The 18,118-nt window shown below is 40.5% G+C and overlaps 1 protein-coding gene and 1 long non-coding RNA gene across 6 annotated transcripts in view; one reads left to right on the top strand and one right to left on the bottom strand.

Annotated features, from left to right (window-relative positions):
* Positions 1–15,026, bottom strand: part of LOC308185744 — a 33,158-nt gene extending 18,132 nt beyond the window's left edge. Inside the window, exons 1-2 of the long non-coding RNA XR_013943713.1 lie at positions 14,893–15,026; positions 1,187–1,301 (exon numbers count right to left, since the gene is read on the bottom strand). This is a non-coding gene — a long non-coding RNA (uncharacterized lncRNA). The remainder of the gene's footprint in view (positions 1–1,186; positions 1,302–14,892) is intronic.
* Positions 13,687–18,118, top strand: part of FGF10 (fibroblast growth factor 10) — a 66,954-nt gene continuing 62,522 nt past the window's right edge. Inside the window, exons 1-3 of one of the 5 annotated variants that reach the window (XM_080574281.1) lie at positions 13,687–13,911; positions 14,448–14,522; positions 14,621–15,184. In XM_080574281.1, the coding sequence (XP_080430407.1) occupies positions 14,848–15,184 (337 nt within the window). In that variant the 5' untranslated portion in view covers positions 13,687–13,911; positions 14,448–14,522; positions 14,621–14,847. Of the gene's footprint in view, positions 14,014–14,056; positions 14,523–14,620; positions 15,185–18,118 lie in introns of those variants that run through there. The other 4 variants (XM_080574279.1, XM_080574280.1, XM_080574278.1 and 1 more) reach the window with 4 other exon arrangements.

The following is an 18,118-nucleotide window of genomic DNA, read 5'->3' as shown; positions in this document are numbered from 1 at the left end:
TTTATCCTACAGCACTACCCTCGAGGAAATAATATTAACCCACAGCTATTTGAGGAACCTAAAATGGGATGTAAGACAGGCTTATGCATCTAATTCTGAACTTTCAAAAACCTTTGCTCAAAGATTGTTTAAAGTTCATAGGTGTCTCAGGCATCAAAAAAGCCAGAAATCAACTTCTAGTGTGTATAAAAGCACCTGAGCACCTAAAATTAAACAGGACCACGCAACTCAGCACACCAGTGTATGTACACTCACTCACATATCACAGAGCAGAGTGAGCACATGTCATGCTGGAATCCTGAAACTAAATCTCCTTATCTCAGTGAGAGATTCAATCCAGTGAGTGTTAACAACTGTACCTGTGAAAAGAGAGACTTAAATTTCGGTGCCTGCTTGAACTGCTGCTTATTTATGTTGCATTAAACAGTCATAAAACATAAACAGACCATGGAGCAGCAACTGAAACCCAGATCTTTATTTTAAAAACAATGTTTTAACACTGAGTTACAGTGTTAGAATTGGTGTTTTTTCTGGACAACAGTCCATGCAAAGTGGAATAGCAATATTATAATCAAGTAAGAAGAAAATGTCATTATTTTGACTAACATGGCTCATGCACTTTAATGGATTGAGATTTGAATCTAAATCTTCTTCAGGCGGAAGTATTAGAACTGAAAAGTCCCATCATGTTAGTAATAAACTGGGGTTGAAAGATCACTGCTTGTCACTTCACCTCTGTTTCACGGTTCTGATTCACTTCATTTGACTGAAGATTTACCTGAAGTGTCTATAAATTCAAAGAAGAAAATGACTTCCTTTGGTGCAGAAACAACACCTAAATCTTCAACAGAGTGATTAACAAATCAGAATGGTTTCTCTTAGGTATATAGACAACAATGCATGTGCAAGATGCTATACCTTCTTCACTAGCAGTGAAGCATGCGGTACTTATGGAACGTGATGACAAACGCTACAATGCCAAAATCCTTCATCATGATCAGATTATCATAGTAGCTAGCATAGTTGCACAGAAACAGGCAGGAGCTCACATGTAGAAATGACCATGTCTACAGTCACTCTGGAATTTCTGGAAGCTCTGACAGTGATTCAGTTCTGATTCCAACTTTATAACATGCTTTTTCTAATAGAAATATATGGGAAGAATGTTTAGATATCTTGCACTTACCAGTAAGAAATGACAGTCTGATAGTCACATAAAGGCATAATCAGGTACTATTCTGACATGAGTAAAACATTGTCTCTGTTCAGGTCTATATTCAGGTCCTTCTAGTTCAGGTCAGCTAAAAAATAAAATAATAATAATGTTAATAATAATAATAATAAAACTACTACAATATTTGTTACAGCTAATTTCAAGAACATTGCAAAATCCATTTGTGAAACAGGGGATGTGTGTGTGTGTGTGTATGCACACACATTTCTGAAGAGGCTGATTCAGTCAGGATCTGTAGCAGCATAAATTACAACTTCCTGAGTTTTTATTACTGAGTTATTTGTTTGAATGCCAACTATCTGAGGATATGACTCTTGATATAATTCCCTGATTTTCATAACTTTTATCTATACAGAAAATACCACAAAGGCTGACTCAATAAAAGACAAAGACAAGACTACTTGAAACTGATAGAGTACTTATCTTTTTGACACAATTTTAAAGCTAGCAGGAGCTCTAAGAGTAAGCAAGCTGAAGAATTGGTCTAGGACCTGGATTTTAACTTAGCCTTGGGGAAGGGTGACAGATAAACATCATTATGACAGAAGAAGCCCTTGTGAGTCAGATAGCCTCTCTGACTTTCTCCCTTTCTGTTACAGTTGATAATATCACCAGCAAAATATCCCTTCCTCTAACTCAGCACCAGCAGAGTAAGAGGACCTTAGTCTACCCATTCTCTGTTACCAGCATCCCCAGCTAAATACTTTATTGAGCCAAGCACACCTCTTACTTACTGCTGTCAAAGCAGACCAATGTCCAAGTCACTAGAAAAGGGGTAGCTGAAGAACTCCTCTTTTTCTCAGCTGCAAAGATGCATTCTTCAGACTAATTGGTTACAAATGTTCACTTAACAAACAAAGTTATTCATATGTTACAGTAATGCAATAGTGAGTCTTGAAGACCTTAAATGTTGTTCACTTGTCTTCCTAAATCAAAATCACACAGCAATTATTATAAGGAGAGGAAAAAAAAAAAAAAAAAAAAAAAAAAAAAAAAAAAGCAGTCCTTAAATGAAATGTCATTTTTAATATACATGAAATTTTTATCCCAGAATGTAATGATTTTTATTTGTTTTTTGTTGGTTTGTTTGTTTGTTTTACCAGAGAGCAAAACCTCTATATGAATGAGTAGTATAGCTACAAAAAATAAAAAATAAATTTAAAAAAAAATCAAGGATTGGAAATTACATTAGAAGCCTTTTTCTGCTATGCTCTTGATTTTTTCACTCAGTTGTGATCAAGCACTCATACTGTCTGACAGGTATTCATGCACTATATAAAAAAAGCTGCTACGTCAAGATCCTGGTGGATGTGCACACATAACACGTACTACATTGCAAAATCTATAGGCAGGATGAAAAAAAATGCAGGATGAAGGAGCATTAATTACTGTCTTCCTCAGTCTGCACTGGGAATTTCCAGGGAATTTCTAGAATTGCCACGCCCTGATATATTTTCTGCAATTTGGTCAGCGCAGGAAAACCACATAGAATCTGTTGAAGTCAGCTGCCCAGAATCAACTGAAATTTGAGTCCTGTTTATTCTCTAAGTTTTGCAGAATTAGAGTTTTAGAGAGAAAGGATCCTCATAAAAAAGAAATGGAAAATAAATTATTGTGAAAGGATGAGAGCTTGCCCTGTTCTTGCTTATGCTGTAGTTTCACAGATGTCACTTAGTAATGCAACTATTTTGTTAAGCTTTAAACAAGAGTTATTTGGCTACTTCAAAATCGTGAAAACTATAGAAAAGGAATTTAATGATCATCTAAATTGACCCCTGCACTAGACCTGGTCCACCTAGAAAAACCTATCTAGAATCTTTGTTACTTGCTTTTAAATCTTCCCATGAAAAATATCATATAACCTACCAGTTCTTTGTAATGCGCATCAAAAGTAACAAACGTGTCATAAAAATTATCGTCTCCTGGGAGGATAAATAACAGTTACTTTAGTACAATTCTTTCAAGTTATGAAAATGTTAGTATCTTTCAGACTTGAAAATGTGACATGCAAAAGTTGTCTTCTCACACTTTGGGTTGTTTTTAATCCCTCAAAAATCTTTATAATCTCACTCCTGATACCCAAAATTCTAGAAGAGAAATCCCACACCTAAGCTGGCTGAAAGTCTTAGTAAGCAAAGCTGAAAAACCCTGCCTTAAGAGTACTTAAACACACACTTAGTTTTAAGTATATATATGATCATCTTGAAATTTATTGAAATATTCAAATGATTAAACACCTGCTTAAGAAATTGGCTGGTTGGCTGGCAAAGGGCTCAAAGTTTTTCAGGGCCAAGTCCAGTTTTCTTTGAAGACCTGATAGATTAGAGCATCTTATTTATGGACTGTGCTTTCTATGTAATTTTACTAGGCAGAACACATTATGATTTGGTGAATGGACTTGCATTTGTTCCCCTCACATTCTTAGCCTCAGTAATTATCTCTTCATAGTAATGACATGCACATTGCTCCTGTTGAAGAAGACAACATTTTTACATATTAACTGACATTGATTGATCTGATTTTCCCAGAAATCCAGGATGAGCACAGTCATTCTCAGTGCCAGGACACTCCCTACCCCCAAACCTTCATTTTTCAGAAAGATCTACACTTATCAGCCATCAATCAATAAACTGGGGAGAGGACGTCCAAACCATCATTCATCCACTTCTCTGCAGATGCTCGATGTTGTGAATAGGATAGGCTGTTTTCAGGGTCCACCATACTGTGCATATCTGACCAGATCTCAGATATACTAAATGGACAATTCTGCATTCTGTGGGAGGTACGGCTTCTCTCTAGCTCCCATTTGAGGATACTAAGCAATTGCAAGAGAAATGGAATGGAAAGGTAATCTTCCTGAAGACCAGTAGGGAACAGTGTACAGTGGAGCAGCAAAGCAGGTCACAGTTTTAGACTGATGGAAGAGGACATTTTACTGCAAATTGCTGAGATAAAAAGACATTTATTCCCCTCACCCCTACACCCACAGCTGAAAAAGTAATCCTTTTCCTTTTGGCTGTGAGAGAAGAAAGATCTGACTTGTGGTGGTTTATCTGAGGATGTCATTTGTTGACAAATTTAAATGCATGTCCATAGGGAACCAAGACCAAAAAGACTGTTTTGTAATGAAATTGTATGGTCTAAGTAATACGTTATTTGTAAATGCTTTTTGATTTTTACTGAGTTATCACTATTGAGATGCCATGAATCTAACTAGCCTAAACTCATGCCCAGAGCTTTTTGTTAAGAATATTTTTTGACTCTTCAATAATTTACTAACTAATAAAATTGTTAATTAATTGAATAATTTGTCTGCCTTTAGGTGTACATCTGACACAAGTACCGATAGGTCACACTAACATGAAGCAAGCTGAAGAAAAGTTCACCACAGTTTTGTTAAATCATTTGTACAACAGATTCATAAAACTTTAGAAGGCATTAAAAGAACCAGTGTTGAATATCTCAAAAATTAAACATGTAATTTTATATCTGCATAATCTGTGGAAATCGTATATTTCCACAAATATTTTATATATGTTTATCTGTTCAGCCCTTCCGTATGCTCTCCTCAGCTTTTTCTATTACATAGTACTTTTCCACGGAAGAGAGTCAACATTTGCTAGAGTTAAGTAACTTGCTCTTTTCTGTTTATATTTCTATTATTCGGACACACAATAAAGGTTCCAAGATGATATTCTTTTCCCAGTAATCTCATGAATAGGGTAACTCGGTGATTCAGGGCTCGAAGGATTACCCAAAGCAAGGCAGCATCACAAGCACAGTAGAAGAGCAAGAAAGGGAGTGCCTCTCCTTTTTTGGCCTCCCCTCTTCATTCTTTGGCTGCAAGATGCCCTTCTATGCTTTTGAAAGCTGTTCAGAATAAGCGTATACCATATACACAGGCTTCTGCTGCTTGTTATAATCAGTGACATCTCTTGGTTTGGCAGATTCCAGCCTTTTTTTAGGGGCTTGTATTCCTGAGCTGCACTGAAAAAAAATGCAGCAGGTTTTTTGTTTGTTTGTTTGTTTGTTTGTTTTAATATTTAGAAATATACAAGGAGGGTATTTTACCAGATACTGGCATACAAAAAAATGTGTAATTTTCAAAGTTCTTTACTTTTAACTGCATGTACAGCACATGAAATGTGATGCCATTTTTTGAGAATCTGACTTTTAGGAGCTAATTATTATCATCAGTGACTGTCAGCTTGGCTAAAATCTGAAATAATTTGGATTTGTGTGGCCATTTGTTACCCACATGTCATAAAGAAAAATAATTTCTTTAAGCTTGGCAGAATGGATGACTGCTCTTCAGAGTTGCTTAAAACTTTAACATGCTGTAAACATTTTAAATAATGCTAGAAAGAAGATACCATATTGTTTTCCTTCGTCTCTGTGTTTTGATCCTCATAAAAAGCTAAACAATCTACTAATAAATATAGATCTAATTAAGCTGAATTTCCAAAACCATAATCAGCTATTGAAGAGTACTTTCTAACAGAAGAAAATCATCCTTAAAAAGATCACAACTCTGGAATATGCTACCTTTGAGGGACTTGTTTTTTAATAGAGAAAGCAGCAGTGAAGCCCGTCTGTTCTTTCTGAACTCCAGGACTAAATAATAAGACTGCACACAGCTGAGAAATTATACCTTAGTCACGGTGTTCTTAGTAATGACATTAAGGGTACTAGGATACCCTAAGCTATGGCATGCTTTGGAAAAAAAATCCCACAGCCTTCAACTGACTCAATTTAAATTTATTTATTTTCTTCATGGTATCTTCAGTGACACTCATTTGTCTGATAAATATGTGAAAGAGGTATGGTTAAAGTCTTTGGAAAAGTGGTATCCAACCCTGCACGGATGGGATGTGCCCCAGTAAGCCACATTATGTCAGGTATCTTCCAGGTTATAGCACACATAGGAAGGCTGACAGGTGCCCAGCCTAGTTGGTGGTGTCTCCAGTGCTGCCCGCTCAGCCAGAGGGGAATCAGGAGCTGTCCGTTGCTTTCCAGACCCCCTGAGCACTGCCCAGCTAGTGGAGGGCTTGCTTCCATCACCCTTCCTCACGCTGAGAGGTGCTTACTCACAGAAGTAATTCCAGTGACTGCTACAAATTAACTGACAAAGAAGAGGCAATGTGTGAGCTCCCCCTGCAATGTGTGAGCTATTAACTAGCTCAGAGGGAGCCCAGCTGGCTACCCTGGTTGCCTGTGGTGAGGCAAGCATGTTCAGCTGTTGGGCTGATGTTCCTAGCTGTCAGCTCTGTTTCAAATAGCTCCACAAGTAATGCCTAGAAGTGACTTCTTCACTCCCTTCCAGTAGCACTGAAGAAGGATGGAGCCTAGCAGAGCTGCAGATTTTTGGTTTGGCTTTGTTGTCTGTGTAAAAGGGATCTAGGTTAGATCCAGAAAGAGTACTGATAGTTAGCACCTCTCAGGATACACAATTCTGTTTAAAAAAAAAAAAAGTATAACTTTTTTCATTTTATCTGTTACATCCCATATAAACACCTGCTCCAGTAAATTAAGAAATACAATACAAAGACATGAAGGTGGTTTTACACATATAAGTACAAAATTGTCCATTTTTCTGGAAAGCTTCCTCCAAGGAACAGGAGCTTTAATATCATAAATAAGCCAACACCTTGTTTCAGTTGAAGATTTGGATCTTGTGAAGCAGTAGTGAAATATTTACAGTGTATCTTTGGAAGTTGTATAAACAGCTAGAATAACCAGGGTGGAGGGATAAATTCACCAGTATCCCACTTTTATCCACATAAAAGGTCAGCTTGTCTTTTCCAAGTATTAACACTGCACACAAGTTCATTTCAAATAATAATTTTGATTCAAGTCTAGGCACACCAAATCAGCTGAGGTCTGAAAACAGTGTGAGAGACTGCTATCAGGAAAAGGATAAAATCACACAGAGATTTGGTGACTAAATGTCGTAGCAATATCAATTACAAGGAAAACCCATGGGTGTATTGGCTTATGTGTAGAGAGTGACTATCAGAAGGCACAAAGTACTTCCTCAGCCATCATTGGTTTTCCAATGGAAAATTTAGCCTTAGATGAGACGGGGGGGGGGGGGGGGGGAGAATAGGAAGGAAGGAAGGAAGGATGGAAGGAAAGGGGGAGGGAAGGGGGGAAGGAAGGGGGGAAGGAAGAGGAGAGAGAGGGAGAGAGAGAGAATTCTGCAGACCTCACTGGCATTTGCCCCTTCCTGGCAGTTTCTTATGGTTTTGTTCTCAGTTGCTCGTATTTATGGACAATATTTAAGTGGCCTGTATTCTTGGTAGTTCTGTATGAAATTAGAAGGAAAAACAAATCCTTTCCTTGAAAATATTGCCTTTTTAATTATTTTTCTTTTGCAAAGTAAAACTGGCTGCCAGCAGACCATTACTAAACACAGTCAGTTTCTAACCCATGCACATAGCTACTACTGTAGCTCAATGTCTGGGATCTCTAGTCTCCTCTAGATGACCTCTGTAGAATGCATGTTTTTACTTTTTTCTTTTTTAAGCTGTATTTATCAAACACAAATCACACAGATATTTTCAACCATCAAACATACATTATTTACAGATCTCTTTATAATATATTTGCCAGGCATAGCATAACTATAAACATACTCCAAGAGAATAGCCATAATTAATATTTTAAGAAGAATAAACAATTTTCTTAATCGTCTGCTTGAAGTGCATCATTCAGACAGCTTTTCCAATACATTCATGAGTGAAAAACACATCTTACTAATCTAAGTAATGAGGTAAATCACAATGACCAAATTATGCTCGTCCCATAATTCATACATCTGTTCAGAAGAATATGACCCATGCAGTCCTAAGAGTTGCCATATTTTGATTCTGTGTTAAAACATGAGACAGTATGTGCTAGATGATCATTACCTATTGCCAGTGGCAGTGCTAGCCCAGCCAACCCTTTGTGCTTCTACCAGACCTCTGAGTGTAAGCACCATCCTGAGGACTATTAACAGCGTGGGCAAGGCGCTTGACCGTTCTCAGCAGTGATTCTGTATGCTCAGGGGGAACCAGGTTTGCCTGAGCTAAATTCTGTTTATCTCAGGTTCTTTTTGCATTTGTTTACTGTTATGTCTGACCTAGAAATGCAAATGGTTTTGAAATAAAAAATAAATGCTGACATGTCCGTTCTATTAACCTCTGCATAAACTCTGCTGGAGTTCTTTCCAGTTTTGGATGCTTAACTTGAAAGGAATGTGCACAAAGGAGCTCAGCCATGTATTCCACACACTACAAAATCCCACTACAGGCAGCTAAAATAGTATGCTGTCTTTGGATGTGTTATTCCAGTTTCATATGGCATATGGATGAGGCTTATGGCATAGGGTTGTCCCAATTTTCAAGAAGGGTAAGAAAGAAGACCCTAGCAATTACAGGCCTGTCAGTCTCACGTCAGTGCCTGGTAAAATTATGGAGAGGATGATTCTTGAAGTTATTGAGGCACACCTGGGGGACAATGCAGTCATTGGTCCCAGCCAACATGGGTTCATGAGGGGTAGGTCCTGCCTAACAAATTTGATTTCCTTTTATGATAAGATCACCCATCTAGTTGACCAAGGGACACCAGCTGATGTGATCTTTCTGGACTTCAGCTAGGCTTTTGACATGGTTTCCCATAGGATCCTACTGGACAAAATGTCCAGCACACAACTTAACAAAACCATCATACGATGGGTGAGCAATTGGCTGACGGGCAGGGCTCAAAGGGTTGTGGTAAATGGGGCCACATCTGGCTGGCAGATGGTCACTAGTGGGGTCCCTCAAGGCTCCATTTTAGGGCCAGTCCTCTTCAATGTTTTTACACATGATTTGGATGTAGGACTAGAAAATTTTTGAGCAAATTTGCCGATGACACCAAACTTGGAGGAGTTGTGGACTCGGATGAGGGTGGAAAGGCCTTGCAGAGAGATCTGGACAGATTGGAGAGCTGGGTGATCACCAACCACATGAAGTTTAACAAAGGCAAGTGCCGGGTCCTGCACCTGGGACAGGGCAACCCTGACTATACGTACAGACTGGGCAATGAGACGCTGGGGAGCAGCCCCGCAGAGAGGGATCTGGGGGTTGTGGTTGACAGCAAGTTGAATAGGAGCCAGCAGTGTGCCCTGGCAGCCAGGGAGGCCAACCATATCATGGGATGCATCAAGCACGGCATCATTAGTCGGTTGAGGGAGGTGATTGTCCTGCTGTACTCTGAGCTGGTCCGGCCTCACCTCAAGTACTGTGTGCAGTTCTGGGCACCACAGTACAAAAAGGACATTAAACTGTTGGAGAGTGTCCAGAGGAGGGCAACGAAGATGGTGAAGGGCCTAGAGGGGAAGACATATGAGGAGCAGCTGAGGACACTGGGCCTGTTCAGCCTGGAGAAGAGGAGGCTGAGGGGGGACCTCATCACGGTCTACAACTTCCTTGCAAAGGGGAGTGGAGAGGCAGGTGACCTATTCACTGTAAACACCAGTGGTAGGACCCACAGGAATGGTGTTAAGCTGAGGCGGGGGAAGTTTAGTCTGGACATCAGGAAGAGGTTCTTCACTGAGAGGGTAGTCGCACACTGGAACAGGCTTCCCAGGGACGTAGTCACTGCACCAACCCTGTCTGAATTTAAAAAGTGATTGGACTGTGCACTTAGTCACATGGTCTAAACTTTGGGCAGACCTTTGCGTGCCAAGAGTTGGACTAGATGATCCTTATGGGTCCCTTCCAACTCAGGATATTCTATGATTCTATATGGCATACACCTCCTTCAGTCTTTCTCTTTGACAACTTAAGGGCTTATTTTATACCTTGTTCTATATGTAAAATTAGAATAATATTAGTATTTGGATACTTCTTAAATGGCATGGAGGTAAGCTATGAGGTGAAAAAGGAAGACAAATATAATAATGATGATTTTGCAGATTTCTCAGAAGAAAACTACTACAACGATGATTTCCTTCAAGCTTCATGACATAGTTACCTTCAAGCTTTAAGGCACAGTTAATTCAGATGAAATGCTATGGCCTTTAATCTCTGCTGTTGCTGGCCACAAACTCTTTACCCAATATAAAGATTTCATCAAACAGCATTGCAACCTGAATCAAATGTCTTGTCTCATTGCTGGCTGGCAACTGTGGACTTTATGTGCTACTGCCTTTTCTTCACAACTGCGATTAGCATTTCACAATACAGCCAAGTTCAGCAGTTAGTCATATAGATGGAGGCATCTGAACCATCACTGTCATTTGGCATTCCTTGCCTCATTTCCAACAGGACTGTCTCTCTGTCGGTCATGTTCCTAGCCCAGATCTCTCTCAATGAAAACATTGGCAAATTTCCCAACACCTCGAATAAGAAAAGAACCGGGTCCCATGACCAGAAGATGCATGTGCATCTCTCATCACACTGTAAGCAGCAAATGGTCATGATTGCTATCTAACAGCCCAACCTAAGGGGCTGGTGATATCTGAGAGTGAGTTGATTATATTAACACTCAAAGGCATACACAGAACTTATTTACAACACCAGAAAAGATAAAGACTTGCCTAAGGGAAATCATACAAGGCAAAATCTATTCCAGCTACCTTAAAATACTCCTTCTTGGATTCAAGTCAATTACTTACCACAGGAAAGAAAAACAACAAAATCCCCCCTTGCTGATCAAAAAGCAAAAACATGACATAAGCAATTGCTACAAGTTTCAAAAAAATATTGTGTTGAGACTATTTTTCATTAAAATTTACCTGTGCAATTCATTTCCCTGAACATTCCTTGGCAAGAAAAAAGCCCAAAAGGAAAATACTTAAACCACATTTTCTACTTTTTTCACATTTTTTTTAGAAAGGTGTTTTCTTTATTTCATTCCCAGTGAGTCAAAATTATTCAGCATTTCTAAAATTGCAGAAAAGGACTTTTCACCAAATCTTAGAGAGTAGAAGTCAAAACAGAAGCACTATTTTAGAAGCAGCAGGTACCATTTCTAGTCTAGGACACAGACTGAAGGTAGCTGCTTTTCAAACTTAGCAATGGAACAATTAATAAAGGAACCCATTAAGGTCTGATTGTTGCTGCTAAAAAGGAAGGTTGAATTTCAGTCCTTTGAAGTAACTGGAATGATTCAGGCCTCATTACAGAGATATAATCTACATTCATACATTTATGTTAGTGATTCAAATCTATTGGGACAGATTGAATTCCGTTAAATAGTGCATCTTTCCTGTGGAACTTTTCTCAGGCTTTCTCAGGCTAACCTAAGAGGTGACCTAACAATACAAAGTAGTGGGGTATTTAGGGATTCAACTGTGCTGTAAAAGAAAGGGTATACAGAAAGTAGAAAAAAAAAGAATGAGACATAATCTAAAAAGCTATGTCAGCTTTTCATTCGGACTCGGTTTTGTAAATGCCCTCCCTGTCATCACACAGGATAGAAACGCATTCCCTATGCATTGAAGTACTTTTAAGTACTGCTCTGAATATTGCACTTACCAGAAGCAAATCTAATATGAAATTCTGGACACGTAACTTTTGTATTTAACCATAAGATCTTAAAATCGCTATACAACCCACCACAAGCTAGAAATAGGTCTAAGCAGACCTCTTCTTGAGAGGAATAAATTCAAGATAGTACCTGTTTTCAGAGGAGTAGGGGTTAAATATGTCTGTTTGACCTTGCTATTTTCTCTTGCCACCAGAGATCCTAAAATGCCAATTCATTGCATTTTTCGGCTTTTGACAGAAGAAGAACAAAAATTAAAGGTTTCTCCAAATGTATAATTTTAAGACATTATGGTGTTTATTTATTTTTTAATCTGCTGGAATGAAAAGCACTTCAGTTTTAGAGATAATATATTGTATTCATGACCTGGACAGCAAGTGAACATTGACAGTAGCTTTGCAAACATACACGTAAGCTGTCAGGCATTCACCAAGGAGTAGGCTTTTGCTTTTCATTTTGTTTTTATTTCTTTTTTTATTAGTTGCTACAAAAGAAAAGCCTAAGTCAGATTCACCAAAAATTTTCTGCAATGCTCTGCACTCAGTGCAAATACGTGCAGAATAAATACTCTGAAGTACCATAAACAACATCATAAAACATATTGATTCTAACATTAAATGGTTTCATTTTTAAGGCTGTTTAAATGTCACTCCCAGAAGCTGAGAACATAAATTTAAGAGCTAACTCTCTCCAGAATAAACACCATAATTGGAGAAAATCATTTCTAATTTCTGTTGTGAAGTTAACAATATATTTAACATCCTAATCTAATGAATCAGTCTAATTTTAGAACTATTTGTTCTTTTCTGGATTTTCTGTTGTTTAAATTAAGACTGACTCCAAATGCCACATGTAATTGCACAGGCGGTTTTCCATTGCATTCCACTGATCTGCATTATTAAACTGCCTCTATTTCAAAAAAGTTCTGGTTTTACATATTGAGTAACTCCCTGTGTTTCTGCACCGGTTCACTTCTCCACTGCTCTGTCCTCTTAGCGAATGTTCCACCTACTTGCATTCCAAAACATTTATTTTACAATACTGAATAATGAACCAACATTCAACATCTAGCATGCTCGCCCATATCCTGTCAGTTCCTGATCCCTTGTTATGGTGTTAAAAGATAGTACATCATATGGAAGATGCCTGTTAATTACTGGGAAAGTTGACAGTTCGGTGACGGGATAGAAATATGAATCTGTCATAACATTCAGTATGTGAAATGACAAATCCATTAGGAGAGACAGAATCAAAGGAAAAACCAACAACATATGCCCCTCCAGAAAAATAATAGCTTGAAAAATCAGTTTAAAATAGCCTTGAAAATGGAAAATGTGTTTCTTTCTGGCAAAGAAAACTGCATTGGTTAATTAAAAAAAAAAAAAAAAGACAGCAAAACATTCAGACAGATTTTATGGGGAAACCTTTGCAATCCCAATAAAGCCCCTTTTGCTTTGAAGTCGGACGCGTGATTCGGTAAATGACTCATGTTAGCAATTAGAAAATGGTCATTTAGGGCCCCAATTTCTTTTGAGACAAGGAGGGTGAGGGTGGGGAAAGAGACACAATAAATCTTGAGAGGCTTAAAAGGAAGAGCAGGCTAAAGTGTGAACTTTTTATTTCAGCAACGGAAGCGAGAAATCAGTGATTCATTAAAGGAGGGAGAAAGACCTCCATGGAAGCTGGCAAAGAAGAAGGAAAAGGAGCTAATTATGTCTCTTCCCTTTTTACTCTCTCCGACCAGCATATAATCTGCTTTTCCAGGGTCTGCCTGTAGTATATACTTCTTTCCAGCCCCTCCACCAACCCCTCCTCCAGCAGGGGGGAGGGGGAGATCTAGCAGGCAACAAGCTCCAGGTGGCTTTCTCAAGCACTTCACTGCCAAAAAAATAAAATAAAATCCTTCGCTAGAAAACAATTTTTTTTTTTTCCCTTGGAAGGGGGGGCGAGGGGGGAAGGTAGCCTCCCTGGAGGGGATTGGTTCAGCCTGTAAGACAGGGAAATTAGTAAGGCATGAGTCTCCAAGCCATGCTGGTGGCCAGCACTCCGAGGAGAAGAACGCTTTAGGAGCAATTAGCAGCGAGCTGAAGGCGGCGGCGGCTGCTGCTGCCGCTGCCGCCCGGAGGAAGCCAGGGCAGCTCCTGAGGCTCCCTTCACAGCAGGCACTGCTCGCTCCAACTGCAAAAGGGTTTCAGATGTCCCACCGCTGCTTGACCCCCTGCAAATAAGGGTTGACCACCAGAGGCACATCCCACCTCTGACTTGTAATCGCTGACATTTAGGCTACAGCTTCCAACCTGTTTACAACCAAAGGGGGAGGGAAGGGAAGGGAAAAGGAAAGGGAAAGGAACGGAAGGGGGGGGGAGACAAGTTGGGATTTTTCCCTCTCTTTCTTTCTTTCTCTCTCTCTTTGGATTTTTTTATTTTTTTTTAATACTGTTCTGGAGAATTCAAAGCAAAACAAAGAAACTGCCTCCTCTGGGGTTGTCAGTGAGAAAGGACGAGTTGTGCAACTGGTTTGGGATTTGCAAAAAGGCAAGGGGGTGGGGATCAGAAGAAGGTGCAAAGCCACAAAGTGTGAGTGCGAGTGTGTGTGTAAAGGGGTGTGTGTGAAAAATCCCTTCCAGCTCCCCTTTCCGCTGGTTATTATTTATTTTTGTTGTTGTTGTTGTTCACTTTGCTGTCATCTATTTTTCAGACCTTTCTGCATCTAAGATGGTGAAGAAAGGAGTGAGGAAGAGAACAAAATAACTACTGGGAAGTCTCAAACCAGGTTGGGGAGTGTGTGTGTATGTGGTGGGGGGGGTGGGGAGGGGAAGAGAAAAAGGAAAGAGGATTAACCACAGCAACCCCCCCAAAAAAAACCAACAGCTCTTTTTTCTGAGGGAGGACTCGAAGGATTAAAAGGCAGCAACTTCTGAGGCGATTTGTCCCCTGAGTTATGGATGTTGGTGCACTTACTTCAGGCCAGATCAGAGCTCAGAGGGATCTAACCAGAAGCAGCAACCACCGGCTCTCCACTTGCCTTTTACCAGGTTTTACCCTTCCAGTATGTTTCTTTTGATAAGACATTTTCCAGCGCCCAGAGTTTCAGTACAATGTGCAAATGGATACTGACAAATGGTGCCTCAGCCTTTTCCCACCTGCCTTGTTGCTGCTTGCTGCTGCTCTTCTTGGTGTCTTCTGTGCCTGTCACCTGCCATGACCTCGGCCAGGACATGCTGTCCCCGGAGGCCACCAACTCTTCTTCTTCATCATCCTCCTCCTTCCCCTCGTCCTTCTCCTCTCCTTCCAGTGCGGGGAGACACGTGCGGAGCTACAATCACCTCCAAGGCGACGTGCGCAAGAGGAAGCTCTACTCTTACAACAAGTACTTTCTCAAGATCGAGAAGAACGGCAAGGTCAGCGGCACCAAGAAGGAGAACTGCCCCTTCAGTAAGTACGGCTCCGACGCCGGACCCCGGCTCCCGCGGCCGCGGCTCCCCCGGACCGGGCGCCCGAGCCCCCGGCTGGGGAAGGGCCGGGGAGGGGGCTCGGGGCGGAGGTGGGGTGAGCTCCGCAGGGACCCCGCTGCCCGCCCGCTTCTGCCGCGCTCTCCGGCAGGCATTTGCTTTGCAAATGGCTTCGCCGAGCGCCGCTCGCTCCGCTGCCTGGCAGAAGAGCAAATTAGAAAAGATTTTCAAAGGATGTGGCGCTGAGCGTGTGGGGGGGCGAGGGATGGAGGGTGGGTTGGGGGGGACATTGTCTCCCGAGTCTGAAAATCATTATCCCCTGTCATTAACGCGGCTCGACGAGAACGCTATATTAAAACAATGCACCCATCTCCCCCCGTGCACACACGCTCTTCGCTCTCTGAGCCCCAACGTGGCTGCCTGCCCCGCGCCCCCCCCGCCCCGATCCCGGGGAAGGGGCTTTTCCTCCCGCCGCCGCTCCGCTGACACCCGCACCGCACTCGGGTTCGCGGCAGCCTCGGTGCTGCTCCGCGCCCCATTGTAAACATCTGGGGCTGGACTCGCGCAGACCTCACACACATTTCATTGTCATTCTTTTTTTTTTTTTTTTTTTTCGTCTTGAAGAAATGATTTCAAAGTAAAAGCCGTATGGCTGTTTCCATGGCTGTACTTTCCAGCTTTTCTGTGGTACTAATTAGGCTTTTAGTAATAGCGTGCTTCTGGTAATGTATTTCTGGCTGTCAGTGCTAGAAATGTAACATTTATTCGGTTTTCTTGCCTGTGCAGTCTCAAACTGAAGCAACTGTAGTAAATCACAATATATTGCATTGTAACTCTTAAGTGACTGCATCCCACTATAGGGACGTGCTGCAAAAGTAAGCTGTTATGCAAGTGTTGGAGTACCGCTCCTTGGTTCTTGGGTTGTTTTTCATAAATCCAGATAAATCTGAGGATAAATCTCCCGTTAATTTAAAACAACTTAAAGTGACTTAAGTAGCTCCCCTGCTAGCTAATGTGTAAAGTATGGAATACTTGAGCAGGTTGCCCTGCTGTAGGATAGGCATTACTGTTAATTCCACTGTATTTCTATTAAATACCCATAATACAGGCGTACAAGAAGGGAGGAGAGGGCTGATGTATCATATGTTGCTGTTTCACTTGCTCCACCTGGCAAGTTCATACTTTATCATATGCTTAATGTTTCTAAAGGCTTTAGATGTCAAGGCAGCCAAATCTTACCACTTCCCTTTTACATTTCATAGGAAGCCAAATTCTTGAAAGAAAGAGCTGTGATGAAGGTTTCACTTCAATGAGTGTGTGTGGAACTAGGTCCTAGCCCTGTATTTCTCTGATAACTTGTATTTGCAGATGAGGATAGTGTGATTCCCCTCAAATGGGATTCTGCAAACATTGTGTGCATCACAGAAAACACAAAGCCATGCTGTGTAGAATATTCCTGCAGCACAGTCTTTTAGGGGCCGAATTGACAACAGTATACTCAGAGAAGTAAATGCTCGCCTGAGCAGCCCCACTTAGCCTGCAGAACTGTTTAGCGAGTCAAGTTGCAGACTTGCATGAGTTTCTGCAAAATCTTGCCAAGAAGAGGTAGCATAATCTGCAATGTACATATACATCTTTCTACTCTTGGTCTATGTGCATCAACAACTCCCTGTAACTCTGGGATGTGATTCCTTTTTCCTAGAGTTCTAACCAGTGTATCAGAAACAGAACTGGCATTCTGGGTGATGTCCTGGTTATTTTTCACATCTGCAGAATATCTATTTAAGGGGTGAAGAATGTTTTGGTTTTTTTTTCATGTAAATGCAAACCAATAGTTGTGTTACACATAGACGTATCCTGTCTCTCGAGTTTACAAGTAGTGAAGAAAGGACTCCCATCGTCCTAGGGCATGTAACTTGCTAACCCCACAGTGTGATACAACAACATCTTTAAACACAAAATGATTACACTTTAGCTAGCAGAAGACAAGTCAAACAGTTATATCTTCCTGTTTAACACACACTATAACTTGCAATGTGAAATTGTGTTTTCTGTAAGAGCACATAGGCTGAGACCATTCATGTAGACATTTACCATGTCTTAATTTCAAGGGTGTCTGTGTAGCAAAATATTGCAAGTGACACAAAATCTGTGCTTTTCATCACTTCCACGTAGCTGTGTAATCAGAGTGCTGCCATAATCTCCAGCTGGACTGATTCCATGCAAATATGTGGTGTCATTAAGATAGTCTAAAATGTGTAATTACATGTGAACAAATTTCTGCCATGCATAAGGGGTTAGTCAGCCAACCCACTAAATTGTAGCCTGTTTAACGTTAAAGGCTATTTAATCTTTAATAGAAGTTCCTCCTTCAAAATCGTGCTTTCCTAAACAAATAACAGTGACTATTGACACACAAGACTTTGTTTGAAATCTAATTTGGAGGCTAATTTTCTTTTTCTCATATGCTAATGTTTAAAGTCCATTTATGCTGCAGTAAAGCCTTATCTGTAGGGCTCTAAGATCATGATATGTTGTGTAATTAGACAACAGCTTTCATGGCTGGCTGCCAATTAAGCACTGTCAAGTAAGAAGAACAGTGGGAGAAAGTCAGAATAAACATTCAGAAAATAGAACTTAGTCCCCAGACTTTAAAATGGCTCAAACAGCATCCTTAGATTTTCTCTATAAATATTGTGCAAAGTGCACTAAATAAAAGTTTACTTTGGCTGATATTTTCCAACTTGATTGCTTGGAACTTTTCCATCAGCCTTTCTCTACCTATAGGGTAAGGGGAACAGAGGTGGCTTCTGAACACACTGTCAGGAGGCTAGGAGAACTTGCAACATTTAGGAGAGCTGGAGTGTGTGTATCTCCAGATAAAAGCAGGACCCTTTTTAGGTCTTGTTTTATTGTT

The sequence above is a fragment of the Anser brachyrhynchus genome, assembly GCF_964034855.1.
Source record: "Anser brachyrhynchus genome assembly, chromosome: Z".
Taxonomy (NCBI): Eukaryota; Metazoa; Chordata; class Aves; order Anseriformes; family Anatidae; genus Anser; species Anser brachyrhynchus.
This window is presented reverse-complemented; position numbering and strand designations above follow the sequence as displayed.